Source organism: Protobothrops mucrosquamatus, unplaced genomic scaffold (assembly GCF_001527695.2).
Source record: "Protobothrops mucrosquamatus isolate PMUCROS unplaced genomic scaffold, P.Mucros_1.0 scaffold1921, whole genome shotgun sequence".
NCBI classification, from domain to species: domain Eukaryota; kingdom Metazoa; phylum Chordata; class Lepidosauria; order Squamata; family Viperidae; genus Protobothrops; species Protobothrops mucrosquamatus.
Genome location: NW_015388043.1, coordinates 90,501 through 105,785, shown reverse-complemented (window position 1 = coordinate 105,785; position 15,285 = coordinate 90,501). Strand labels below are relative to the sequence as shown.

The 15,285-nt window shown below is 33.2% G+C and overlaps 1 protein-coding gene across 1 annotated transcript in view; it reads left to right on the top strand.

Annotated features, from left to right (window-relative positions):
* Nucleotides 1-5,347, top strand: part of DTWD2 (DTW domain containing 2) — a 77,743-nt gene extending 72,396 nt beyond the window's left edge. Inside the window, exon 6 of the mRNA XM_015823577.1 lies at nt 4,957-5,347. Within this exon, the coding sequence (XP_015679063.1) occupies nt 4,957-5,127 (171 nt within the window). The 3' untranslated portion in view covers nt 5,128-5,347. The remainder of the gene's footprint in view (nt 1-4,956) is intronic.
* The last annotated feature ends 9,938 nt before the right edge of the window (nt 5,348-15,285 follow it).

Sequence of the window (15,285 nt, the reverse complement as noted above, 5' to 3'; positions counted from 1 at the left end):
TAATTGTTATAGAATGCTCATAATCTTATTTCAGTTAAATGATTAATAGTCCTACATGCAAAATAATTACTTCACAAGTTATTTTTCAAAATGACCTAAGAAAACCTGGTAATCAGCATGAAGATTAAAATGTATCTGTAAGCCCACTCCCATATGTAGATATTTATATGAGATTAAAAAGTATATATTATGACAAAACATTTATCATAGGAGCTATTTCAATCTACTTAAAATTGCCAAATGACATTACAAGTATTTGGCACATGATATCTCTAGTGGTTAAGCTTATTTTACTAGGTCAAGGAAGAACAATAAGACATTAACCTTTGTTTTGTAAGAGATCCCACTGCGTTGTGATGGAAGACTCTGTCAAAATACTGAAATGCTTTCCATGCACTTTGCCTTTTGGACATGTCACTTGAAATGGCTGTCAGCTTTGCCAGAAATACCCCAAAGATGATTTTTAATATAAAGCTTATTCCTTGTTGCTAACTTTTAGACTAAATAGACTGAAAAAGCTTTATAAAACTCTTTAAATAGTACATTAGAATATAGGTAATATGCTGAAAAACATACGTTTACTGTGTAGCAAAAAACAAAACAAAACAATGGCTATCGTTTAATAATAATAATAATAATAATAATAATAATAATAATAATAATAATAATAATAATAATAATAATAATAAAGTTGGAAGGGACCTTGGAGGTCATCACCCCCTGCTCAGGCAGGAAACCCTATACCATTTCGGACAAGTGGCTATCCAGTCTCTTCTTAAAAACTTCCAGTATTGGAGCATTCACTGCTTCTGGAGGCAGGTTGTTCCACTGGTTAATTGTTCTAACTGTCAGGAAGTTTCTTCTTAGTTCTAGGTTGGTTCTCTCCTTGATTAGTTTCCATCCGTTGCTTCTTGTCCTGCCTTCAGGTGCTTTGGAAAATAGCTTGACTCCCTCTTCTTTGTGGCAGCCACTGAGATATTGGAACACTGCTATCATGTCCCCCCTCGTCCTTCTCTTCGTTAAACTAGACATACCCAATTCCAGCAACCGTTCCTTATATATTTTAGCCTCCTACAACTTTTGGAAGTTGTATTTGTCATGTCATAAGGAAACTGGAAAAGTTATAAAAGTTTAGAGAGTTCACAGAAATAGAAATCAATCCAGTCCTTTATCATATCACCACATACAATATTTTTTATTTTTTATTATTCATTAAATTGATATTCTGCTTTTCATTGAGACGGTTAAGGTTGTTGTGGCAAATGTTCCATCCTGCTATCTTTGTCCCTGGCCCAAAGTCACCAGTGAAATTCTGTGGCTGAGTATGCACTAGAACCTAAGTCTTCCTGTTCTGAGTCTGAGTCCAAAACCTCTACAGTGTGATACTCGGTCTTTAGTACTTAAAATCCACTGAAGTGTTATGCAATCTTCAACATTACTTTTCTGCTTAAAAACAAATATTTTATAATGAAAACAATTTTGACAATGAGGTCTGGGGGGAGGGGTTGTTTTGTTTTTTAAAAAATAAGTAAATATGGAAATGGGTAATTGTCTTTTTAAGTAATTTTTAATCTAAATTATTTTTGTACATAAAAGATAAATAAAAATATAGGAAAAATAGAAAAGGATTAAGAAAAAAAGAAATGGTATCAAGAGCAAAACAGAAAATAAAAACTGATTATATGAAAAAAACAGGAATCAGAAAAAGAAAGCAACCTTATTCCAACAGTTGTAAATAAACTAATTGTTTCGATTCTCTCAAAAATTCCTTATTCAATCCTTTTTCAAAAATCAAATCCAGAAATTTTCATTTCACTTTTCTCCATTTTCAACAAAAAAAATCATAAAGGTTTTCTAGTTTTTTTATAGAAGTACTTATTATTTTGTCCCTGACTAAAGGGGTCATTTCTGCCATTCTGCCATTTTCACATTCCATTCCGCTATGGCAGCGGTGTCAAACTGCCAGCCCGCAAGCTGGATGCGTCATGCCAAAACCGCACCCACCCCCGGCAATGGAGAAAAAGTCGCGACACGTCACGTGACGTGGCGAGTTTGACACCCCTGCTCTATGGTGAGTGCGTCAGTATTTCTCCATCATTGTGCAAATAATAAACTTATTGCAGTTACTATATATAAAATCAATCTTTCTAATTCGCTATACATAAGCCGCAATAAAAAAAGTTCTACATTTTTCCCAATGGTAATCTTTAAAATTATTTGTATCTAGATATTTGTATTCGTATTCAGATTTTTTTGGTTTTTTCACACAAGTCCACTATGCATGTTCACTTCCTGTTTTTCACATTTCCAACATTGATTTGAAGTATCTTTATATATCTTTGACATTTTTTCCGAAGTCTTATATAAAGGTACATCTTCTTCTTTGTATTATTCCCATCATATTGCAGGGTCCGCAGGTACATAAAATGATGTACATAAAAAGGTACATCCTTTTATAAAAAATATTTCTTAAACTATAGCATAATGTGAATTTCATCCTATTTATCCACATTCTCTCCCATTTGGCCGTCTGCATATTATAATGAAAATTAATTGCCCATTTTATCATTCAATCTTTAACCTGTTCCTTTTCCATTCAAATCTTAATGAAGCTTTATACATTTTACAGTCACGTGTTCATCATTTCTATATAATTCAGTTCAAATTTCATTTTATATTGCTCAGTTCTAATATTTACTTTATTAAATCTTTCTTTTAAATGTGCAGATGAAAACCTTTGAAAATTGATTCAATTGTTCTCACAGCATTATCTTAATTTCTCCATTTTCCTGTACTGATAAATCTTGATATGTTAAACAGTACTCTTTGTCCACTGTTTCTTTTCTTAAAATACTTTCCTATACTAAAAGCAATGAGGTATTTTCAGGCATAGCCCATAAAACTAATGCCATCCAAATATCGGGTTATATTCTTCTAATTCTTACATTATTTTATTTCTCAGCAACATTCACTCTTTCATCCAAACCAAGCAGCAGGCTGCAAAATGTAATTTAAAATCAGGCAATCCTAATCCTATTTTCTTCTGCATATTCAAGAATTTTATAGTTAACCCTTGATTTTCCTCCTGCCATATAAATTTGGACGTCTTTTTTTCCATTACTTAAAAAGTACATCATTTTTCAGAAAAGGTATTTTTAAAAAATAAAAACAATATTCTAGGAAATACTTTTACTACAGAAAATCTTCTAAACAATGATAATTGTATTTTTCCCATCTTAATAAGTCTCTCATAATTTCATTCCATACATTGATATAATTATTTTGAAATAATATACAATTCATATTAATCATGGTAGTACCCAAATATTTCACTTGTTTCTCTGTATGGAAACCAGTTTTTACCATCAACTCTTTTGGATATTCCATATTTATATTTTTATTAACTTTATCCATTTCTCTTTGTTAACTTTAAATCCACCTAATGCATCAAATTCTTTTAGCTTTTCCATTCATGTATTACTTTTAATTATTCCATTAAATTATCTGCAAATTTCTATACCACTCTATAACCTTCACCCAAGCTATTCTTTCATACTGTTTTATGTATCTGAGCCCTGGTGGCACAGTGGTTAGAATGCAGTATTGCAGGTTAATTCTGCTGACTGTCAGGGGTTCGATCATCACCGGCTCAATGTTGACTTAGCCTTCCATCCTTCTGAGGTAAGTAACATGAGGACCCAGATTGTTGGAGGCAATATGCTGACTCTGTATGCTTAGAGAGGGTTGTAAAGCTCTGTGAAGTGGTATATAATTTTAAATGCTATTGCTATTACTATTGCTATCTGCTAAGAACTTCAAGAACTAAAATGAATAGCAGTGGCAGAAATGGAGAGCCTTGACTTGTCCTTTTTTGTATGTCACAAGATTTAGTCAGTTTGACATTGACTGTAAATTGTGCTGTTTGTATAGTATATATTGATCACACCCATTTAATAATTTTCTCCAAAGTTAAATAGAAAAGTCTAGTTCAAATTTTCAAATGCTTCCTCCATATCAATAAAGATCAACACATCTTGTTTTTCATTATGGTGTTTCAAAATATTCTAATATAATAAAATTATATTTCTGATAGCTTCTGTCAACTGTCTTTTAAGTAAGAAACCACACTGGTCGTCATGTGTAAAATCCTGCAGAATCGTTTGCAGAACTGCAGAATAGTTTTCATCCTTTCAACTAAAATCATACTGAATATTTTATAACTGTTGTTCAATAATGATATTGGTCAGTCATTGTTTTTAGTAAACAAGTGGGCAATCGATGGTAACTGGCACACAACTGGAAAATGACACTGCAGAGAGGAACACAAAATTATCTTTGTTGATCGGGAAAAAACTCCAAATGCAGTGACAAATAACTTCAATATTATTGCCAGGGAAACTACATGATGTAACATTGTGTTAGTGGGAGTTTTGCTCAGAGGAATCTACTCTTTTATCTCCACTTACCCTCTTTACAGGGACAATTTTGTACTTTCAGGATTTATAATTGTGTCATTAAAAATTATGTCCTTCCTATAATTAGCATTATACAAAATGGAATCGTAGTAGTGGAAAACATTTTCTATACAATGATATTCTTTGCCCAAACAACTTTCGATTTAAATATTTTCCCTTAATTTACTATTTCTAGTTTATTTAGCAAGAAATAGTAGTGGAAGCTAAACTCATTCTTAGTAGTGACATACTACTAAGCAGTTCAGTGTGTAAACCATGAAACAGAGATTGTAACTGCTTTTAAAATCATGCTTGAAATTGCTTTACTGGCTTTTTTTTAAAAAAAACTAGGGATATATTCCACAGCCTCAAGCAAATTTATTTATAGATTAATATCACTTCCAAGTAACTGTGCAGAAGCAAGGTATTTATTTCACTTCAGGCCTAAGTAATGTTTGTCTAGCTCTAAGTTTTCTTTTCTTTTTTTTGTCTTTGTAACCAGACTGTACTTCGTCCTCTTCAAGCTCTTTGTGCTTTCCAGATCCAGCATGGTGCCCAAGTCCATCACAGCAAGGAGCATCTTCTTAAAAATGGTTTATATGACAAACCAATGCCAAAAAATAAACGCAAGCTCAGGAGAATGGAACTTTTAGTGAATAATGTTAAAATTTAGGAGCGTCATATAGATTTATTATTAAAGATTTTTATTCCTTTTAGCTAATGAAATGGAGTTGATTATGGATTTGATCCAAATAAAAATCTCCTAAAATGAAACACATTCACGTGGCTCCCTGCCCAGAATTCAAGAGTGACACAAAAGCAAAATGCCTGGGAAGCTTTTCGAATTTATGCTTGAATTTTTCATGATAATGAAGAAGAAGAAGCAAGAAGGAATATACATTTTCTTAAGTGTTATCATTTTGACTTAAATTAACCTATAATTTCAATGTTTTTCCCTTAATTTTTTACTAAAGTGGACATATGTAATATAAATATTGATATGGAAGTAGATATTGGTACTGTAAGTCATAGAAATCCTAGTAGACATAAGAATCCAGAATTCCTGCTTTTTTGATAGTTAACAAACCTGTTTTGAAATAAGTGTATTTGGGGACTTAAGATTTCCTATGTCATTAAAGCCTGGCAAAAAAGTAGACATTCCAATCTTAAAACAACAAGCAAATAAAGAATATGAAAGAATATGGTAAATTAGTACAGAATATTAAAATAGATCTAGAACGCTGGAAAAACTTGCACCTTTCACTACTTGGGAGAATTGCAGCAGTAAAAATGAACATTCTACCAAAAATGATATTTTTGTTTCAGAATATCCCAATTCAACTAGATACGAAATTTTTCAAGGAGTTAAACCAAATAACTTTAGGATTTGTATGGGCTGGTAAGAGGGCTAGAATAAAATTAAAGGCTCTACAAGATGCCAAAGAAAGGGGTGGTTTAGGTTTCCCTGATTGGGAATTATATTACCAAGCTGCGGCCCTGACATGGATCAGTGATTGGATAACCTTAGGAAATCAAAGATGCTTACAGTTAGAGGGTTATGATCTGCAGCAGGGATGGCATGCTCACATGTGGATGGGGCAAAACAGAAATCACCAATATTTTTTAAGACACAAGGTTAGGCAAGGTTTAATAAAAAGCTGGAACAAAGTCAAACGTCAATACTACACAAAGATTCCGACCTGGTTATCGCCACTGGAGGCAGTTACATACCCCAATTTGTTTAGGAAAGATAAGGTCATTACATACAAAGACATTTTGTCACAAGAGGGTTATTTAAAATCAAAACAAGAGTTAAGTCAACAAGGCATTGATATAGAGTGGTGGTCTTACCTCCAGATCCAAGCAAGATACACGAAAGATAAGCAAGAATGGGGTATTAATAGACAAGATACGGGACTAGACAAAATATTGCTGGGCCCGGAGAAAAAACAAATAAAGAATATTTATAAACACTTACTGGAGTATAGATTATTCGAAGAACAGGTCAAAGAAACAATGGTGACTTGGGCGATAGACATAGGACATAACATTAATTTGGATCAATGGCAGCAGGTATGCATGCGAAATAATAAAATCACATTGGCGTCATCATATAAAGAGAATTTGTATAAGATGGTTTACAGATGGCATCTCCCTCCAGCCAGATTAGCCAAAATCTATAACGGATATTCACCTATGTGTTGGAAATGTAAAACAGAAAGGGGCACTTTTTTTCATGTTTGGTGGACATGTAGGAAAGCACGGGTGTATTGGCGTATGGTCTGGGAGTGGGCAATAGAAATGACCAAGCAAAACATTCAGTACAAACCTGAGTCTTTGTTGTTAGGAATACTTGAAAAAAATGTAAGTAAAGATGATACATATTTATTCATCCATGTGGTTACAGCTGCAAGGATATTATTTGCTCAAAATTGGAAAGCTACAGAGGCATCGAGTGGGGAAACATTTAATTCAGAAAATCTTGTATTGCGCAGAATTAGACAGGATAACTAAAAGATTAAAAAATCAGGATGAAACAGACTTTTATCAAATATGGAATAAATTTTATAGATGGTGGGAAAAAAAATGGAGGTCACTGTAATGAGATAAGATTGAGATTAGTATGATGCTACTGTAAAGAAGATTTATTTGTCATTAATGTAAATAGAGACTGAGATGTTTGTCAAATGTCGATTTACCATGTTCAATGTTTTTAATTTTTTTTTCTTTTTATTCAATAAAATTTTCTAAAAAAAAAAAAAAGAATATGAAACGTCCTACTTTTTCTGTGACATTGCAAACAGACCATGGCATGAAAGCATAAATTTTATTATGGTGATTGCATTCTACTTTTTCTAGGTGGTATTGTTACGTTTATGTCAAAAGATTATATTTTTATATGAATAGTGCATTTTTATCCAATTTAAGAACTATTGTAACATAAATTAAAGATTAAGAAGATGAAAAATAATGCCTTGAGTCAATATTATATATCTATCCATGTAGTTTGTCTAGACAGAAATGAAATCAATATTTCTGAAATTATAAATTGCAAGTAAAAACTGCTAATTTGGACAGAGAACATTGCTATTGTATAGAGACCTGCATGAAATATGGATAACTGGGAAGTCACTAGCAATTAGGCATTGTTTGTATTGATGAGAATAGTATCATTTCTTATTTCAGACTCAGTACTGCATATATTATTTTATCCTGACATTTGTCTTCATTATCATTTTTCTTCAGACTTGTAAGATTTAACCCCAAGCTCTTTCACAGTAGATGAATGATTGGCACCACCGATAAAGCTCCAAGCAGTCTATCCACAAGGTTAGAGAAGGTATTCATTATAATTGCAGCAAATATTTATGTTATATTAAATATTTCTGCTGTTGAAACTCTAGGTCACCAAGGTGGTCCCCATTCTCACAGATGTTTCCACTGGCACCTGTCAAATCCTAATTTCACCTGATTTTGATTTATATTTTTTTAAACTTAAAAAAAAATTAAACAAGAATGAGCTGCTTCAAAGCACCAATTGCTGGTTCCAATAAATGATGTGTAAGCATTGCAAGAAATTAAAAATGGTGGTGGCTGCAGTCCAGTGCTTGCAAGTTTGCCTATCTCTCCTGGAAAAAAAAGGTGTAAACATGGCATAGAATGGCCTCACCAGTTTGCCGTCTGCTAATTATGTTTTATAACAAACCATTTTTTGAGAAAAACCAATGTTTTCAGAAGTTCAAATATATATACTGCTCCCAAATTATTAGAAACCCTAACACTTTTGGGACTGACCAATGACATTAGTCATACTTTTTAATATTTTGAAAATCAGAATAGATTTGCGGGCATTTGGTTCATATAAGAAAATATGAAGCAGCTGATCTTGAAGAGTGTTATTGGATCTTTTTAAATAAATTTTTAATAGTATGTTTAGCATACTATTAATACATGAAGACAAGCTGTGATACTGTCTATTTTGAGCTGCCAGTAAAAGCAAATTCAGAATTTAAGTCAATGGAGATAAAATTATACCAGTCACATTAGTTTTGTGATTTCCAGGTTGCTTATTACACTTTGTTTTCAATCTTTTAAAGCTCTTTTTTGTGGAAAAGTTGCTAGTATTATCTCCATCTTGAGAAATCATAATGTTATGTCACTAAATTCCATTCAAGATTTTTTAAAAAATATATACATATATTATGTATATTTTAAGAAATGGTTATGTTTTTAGGGATTTGTTGAAGAAGTTTATCTACAAAGGATCAAAATAATTTTCTGCACTTTTCCTGTAATAAAACTGGTCTTGCGTGCCAGTCTGTCTTATTAAATCCCTGCTGCAGCATTGCCCAGCTCATATGACTACAAGAATTAGAGTTCAAAGTATTAAATATCAAGTTTAAATTGAAGTTCATCCAATAAGAACAATATAATAATACTAGCCTCTTATTCTAGCAGGACATTTTGTCAGGGACATTTGAAAAACAAAACAAAACAATTCTTCATATGGATTCAGAGAGCCTCTTCTGATTTCTGGCAAATAATAGATATAAATAAATGCCTTTTGCATGATATATGTGGCTGTGTGTTTTAAACAAGAAAATTGTCATTTCCTTGAACAAGAGTGCTTGATTAAAGAGTCTAGGGCACAAAATATGTTTGCAAAATTTTTCCGCAGGATAGCTCTTCACATTGCTGATTTCTACCTGAAAATATCTAATGCATTATTCAAAAAAGGCAGAAGCAAATGCTGAATGACCCAGGAATTCCAACGTAAAATTATATTGAAAGCAAAACAACTATGTAAAATGCATGATAAGAACTAATGCTCAATTTTAAAATTTAATTGGTTTGGTCTCAAAAGAAAAGTGGAGGCACAGCGTACATTCTTAAAAAGCACTTTGGCATGCTACCTATTAGAGCTATTTTAAGTAACTTGCTCTAAAAAGGAATTCAGGGGAGTGCACTTAACATGTAGTGGTTGCAAGTGGTAACTTGACATGAATAGAGAGGAACAAAGCAAATCTTTATAGAGTTAAGGGTGATTTCCACATTTGGCAGTGTTTAAGAATTGTTTAAGAAAAACCTGTACCTCATGCTTGGAATATCCAATTGCTTCTTTATTTTTCTAAAGACGTGTCAAGAGTGAAAATTTGGCAGCTACCGTACTTGCCTCTCTGTTTTCATCTTGCCATTAGAATAAGGGGGGGGTAGGTGTTATTTTTGAATGGATTAGTTAGAGAAACGAAACCACTCCAGTTCTATGGAAGCTTGCTGAAAGTGGGCAGTATGGAACCCTTTCAAGGACATTTTAGCAGGTGTGAAGAAGATAGCAGATAGGTCCCATAACAAAGAGAATGTGTTTACATGAGCTACATGGACATATGGGGAGGGGGTGTTGGCTGGGAAAGTCATTGTTATATGCCATGGTCTGATGCCTTGGGATTGTAGAGTTATTTGTACCTTGCTTTTACCAGGCCATGTATTCAATAAACAGTAAGCTTTTCAGAAATGAAATTAATCCTGGACTTTTATTTGGATACTTAAGCTGGAGGTTGACACATGGATTGGATGGTTCTGCTATGGAGAACAATCAGAACAGAAGTTTTGCTTAAGAAAGATTACCAGTGCAGTCTCTGGTATATCCAAGTAGGGTTGGGAGTTGATATCTATCACTGAGGATCAACCTTTTAGAAATCTGGAATAAAAGAAAAGAATGAAAATGTCAGTTCTGCTGTATCTGGTTCCATCACTGCCACATGCCCTGTTTGGAAAAGAATAAAGTGGCACTTAGCCAAGAAAAAGTTTTCTGCTTGTTTTTTTTAAATGACCTTTTAAATATCCATCTAACAAAGACCACTTGATAGTTTGAGAAACATATTTTTAATGTGCTTTTTTAAATTGGGTGTTACACATATTTTAAATTCCAACATTCTATTTAATCACTACGACCCTTTATACACACACACAATCCCAGGTAAAAACAATGGTAAATTGACCAAAGTTATTTATAACTCTTGAGGATAGCAAACTATCTTTAGATATCATGTATCCATTAAACATTAATATGTTAAAAACAATGAAAATATTCAGCTGTTGTAAAATGTAGTAAAGTCTGTACCAAAGGGAAATACATTTCATCAGTTTTCATAATACTGTGGATAAAATTGCCTTTTTAAAAATAGAAATTACGCCTCTCTTGAATCTAAACCTTAGTACCAAGAATAATGGTACTTTCCTAATTTTTCAAAACAATTTTCTTAGCAATACCTCATATCCGATATAGTCACAATTCCTCAAAAATAGTCAGATTATGGGACTTCCTGTTTGCCATCATGGCGCTGCGGATGCAGGAAGATGAGTTCCATCTTTTGCGTCCAAATTCGTTCCTCTGGGGGACCTTGGAACGGGTTGAAAGTCATCCTGTAGGGGTGACGAGCAAGGAGGGGACCCCTGTTTAATTGTGGGAGGGCGGCGGCCCTTCCGTTTGATCCGGGGAAGCCCTCCAAACTAGTGGGGGAAAGACTGGCCATACCAATATGGCTCGTCACTAAGCTGCTGACAGCCAAAGTCAAAATTACCACCAAGCAAGTTTAAAGCAACGCAAATGAAACTGGGTGAGATCTAATCCTCTCTTTAAGATTTTAAGTGTTTTTTCCTGTAAAAGCTGCCCAAAGTATTTTTCCCCTTGTGAGGAGAGAGGGAAGGGAATTTCTACCCTACCCTCTAAGAAAAGCGGTGACTAACTATCCACAGGAAACAGCAACTATAAGAACAATTTTAATCTAATTGGATGTATATTCTTTTGAAACTTGGGGACTAAAAGTGTTCCTTTTCTCATTGGAGACGTTTGTTTTTTAATTAAAAAAAGAAATAAGACTTGAAAAACTACCATAAAAATTTTGGACTTAAAAAGCTTTAAAGGGTGTCGGTGACATCTTGTGGCAACGTATGATATTACAATTTGTTATTGCCTAAAAGAGACTTGGCTTGAAGTCCAGATTCCAGAAAAAAAAGTATTTGACCTTGACAGTTACTACCTGTGAAAAACCTGGCTGCAAAGAAGGAACTTCTGGGCGGCATATCTGGCTTGTTTGAACTATGAATGTNTTTCTTTACATGAGAAGCATATGTTATTATACGAGATGATGGAACACCTTGGACTATAAACTCTAACTTGACAATCTACTATAAAGACCACCTATAACACGTGAAATAGATGTCCCATACCCAGCTACAAAAGTTAAAAAACTATCTTTAACGTTTGATTCTAAAGTTTTCAACTTAACATACTATCAAGAGCATATGGATAAAGATCAGGAAAAAATCCTTTTTATGTTGAAATCAATACACAAAACCATCCTTTCAGCTTGTGACAAAATAAGAAGCAACATAAAGGAACAAGATGCCAGCTTAAATATACAAACCCAGATCTTGACTACAACCAAAGAACTAACAATGCAGAAAATAACAGGAAAATTGGAACAACTAAACACCAAGACAGAGGACCCAATGGACCAACAGACCCAGCCAACAGAAAAATCAGAAAAGGGAGTGATAACACTGAAACTGGAAAAGACTTTTTACAAAAATCAGAAGAAATTTGAAGAAAAGGAAGAAGAATAGATTGAATGGAAGATAAACCTATCAGGACAATTGTGGGAAATTGGAGAAATAGGGAGGCGATCTAATGAATACAAATTGGCTCGTTCTTCCAAAAAACTTCAACCAAATGGTCTTTCTTATTTCAAATAATATATATAATAATAAGGGGAGAACTATTTGATGATTCAAAGGCACTGACATGGAAGGTTAGTTAGCAAAGGAAGAAATCCAGAGTAAGGCTGAAGAAAATAATGGCTTTGATTTATTAGAGGGGATATTATATTACTAATTAGAGGATTGAATATGGTGGAAAATAGATAACTTTTAGAAAATAAAGTAACATTATAATTGAATAGGTAAGATGTGTAACAAGACCATTAGACTTTGGTATGAAAAGGGAAGAAGGGAGAGGTTGAGCTAAGGCAAACTTTGGTCACCTAACATAAAATATTTGGAAATCATAAATAACGGGGGGGGGGTGGTTGGGAGTTTTTTTTTCATATTGATGGGAAATTAAAGTTTATGTATAGGCTAAAAAGTATTGATAAATGTAACAAGATTATTTTTTTTACTTAGTTGAAAATAAGAATTCTGTTTGCCCAATATGAGATAACAGGTATTACTAGAAAAAGAGGGGAAATATTTGAGCTTCCAAAAATTAGACCTAAACTAAAAAAATTATGTATATTACTGATTTATTGGCTAACCCAGACAGCACTTATAAGGGTTTTGACTTATTAGAGGAGATACTGTATTATTAATTAGAATGGTTTAATATGGTGGAAAATGGATAATTTTTAGAAAACAGAACAAGACTATATTCAAATAGATAAGGTGTATATTTAGAATATTAGACTTTGTTATGAAAAGGGAAAAAGGAAGTTGAGATAAAGGAAACTTTGGTCACCTAAATATAAAATACTTGTAAATCATAAATAACAAATGTTAATTTGAATATTGATGGGAAATTAAAACTTGCGGGGGGAAGCAATAACAGGACATTGATTGTATATAAGGATCGAATGCAAACACAATTAAGATATGCATAAGCTAAAAATTATTGATAATTGTAACAAAGGTGTTTTTATTTAGTTGATAATAATAACTGTATTAGCCTAATGTGAGATAGTATTAAGGGAAAAAGAGAGGAAATATCTGATGTTGTAACTTGAGATTTATACTAAAGACTTATGTATGCTATTGAACTATTGATTAACCCAGTCATCACGTTGCTTTTTAAATACTTAATTGTAAAAATGAGAAAATTAATAAAATATTATAAAAAAATAGCCAGATTATAATGTTTGGGACATAATTTAACATAACATTAACTTCCTTAACATTAAGATTAGAGATCTATTTATATGTGTTAAAATATTTCAGAAGCGTGTCAATGACTTACATCATCAATAACTCCTCCCCTCAAATGTTTTATATGCCCAACAATAAAATTTGACATCTATCCTGTCAAATACATTCTTTGGAATATCAAGTAGCCTTGAAATAGAATCTTTTGATTAATCAATTTTAGTCTTATAAAGAAATCAGTTTAGCAATTTTAAGTCCTGCAATTACTAAGGTTCCTTTATCGGATGTTTCACTTCTTCTGTCCATAAACTATAAATGTCATTAATACTAATTTTTATTTTTTTATATAATTATGATATGGGTTTAATTTTGGGTATTGGCTCTATTAAGATGAAAGCACCTTTGGCAACAAACAAATTATCCGGTCCATATCAAGCCACCAAGATGTGGTTGACATAGTTATATTGCCAAGTGAATTAGGGAGGCCAAATTCTGTTTGCAGTTGAAACAATCCTAACATTATCACTGATCAGTGTGTTTGCTGAGAATACATGTGTGAATGTTGAATCCTTAGCATTGCTGTAACCTCAATGATTTGGCTTTCTAATGTTTGCTGACTTTTTTTCATTAGTTACTGATATTTAAGAAGAGAGTCTGTCCAGTGCCCATAGACTTTAACAGGCTATTATATAAAGCCTGTCAAAAGTTGGCAGTAAAGAATTAAATGGGAGTTCAGATCAAAGAAACGTATCTTTTTAGTTCTCACCTGTATCAGCACAAACCTGGAAGTTTAGTTCTCACCTGTATCAGCACAAAGCTGGAAGTTTAATTGGGGTCATTAGAAACTCCAGCTCTCTTCAGTCCAAAATATAGAGACTATTTGTCTCACATTGTTCCTTACCTGCCAATAAAATGTTTACAAGTGTTGCCTCATATGAATAAGTCACAGTATCATACCAGAGACTAAGTGCAAGGCACCTGCATATTTCCTGAAACTTTGAATATAATTCTAGGTAGTTTTACATGATACCCTATGTGTACTGATGATAACTATTTCATATATTTAAAATTGTATATCATTTTGATAAATGCCAAATTTATTTTTTTAAAATATCCACTATTTACAAGAAAGTTTCTGTGTTATGGGTTACCACATGAAATAATCAGTGAAAAGGCAGATTTGACATATCAGAAAAAGGCAGATATAAGAGCTACTGAGCATTGCAGGATTGGCAATTGAATAATTCAGGTATAGCAATAAACATGGCATTTTGGATAAAGATATTTTTTCTTTTTATTGGCCCTTCAGATTGTGCCCTTTTGTAGCAAGAAGTAAGCAGTCCAACTTTTTTCCTGTTCTTAATTGTATTTTCTTGAGTCTTTGTATACTATTCTGACACTGAAATGTAATCAGCAATCCTTCTGCCATAGGAATAAAAAAATAATGGTTTGAAGATAGGGAGAGAAAAATAAATATTTATCTTAAGTTGCCTAGGAGAACATTCATACTAGTTTAGGTTTTGATGGCTGAACCCTGAAAACCTAGCCATGCATTTTACATTAAGTCCAATCCAAGACTTTGGATGCAGCATATAACACCTCAAAATGTTGCCACCAAACTCATTTTTCAGGAGGAGGAACAATATCAGTTTGGTCTATAGGTAGTCCTAGCCTCATGACCACATAAGGCAGGGGTGTCAAACTGCCGGCCCGCGGGCCGGATGCGTCATCTGGAAGCCACGCCACCCCATTGCCGGCAATGGCAAAACCGTCCCGATACGTTGTGCGACATCATGTGACGTCTGCGAGTTTGACATGTCTGACATAAGGGATCAGGATTTTTGTTGCTAAGCAATGTGGTCATTAAGCTAATCATGTGATCAGATTCAATTTTCACCATGGTTATTAAGCTAATCAC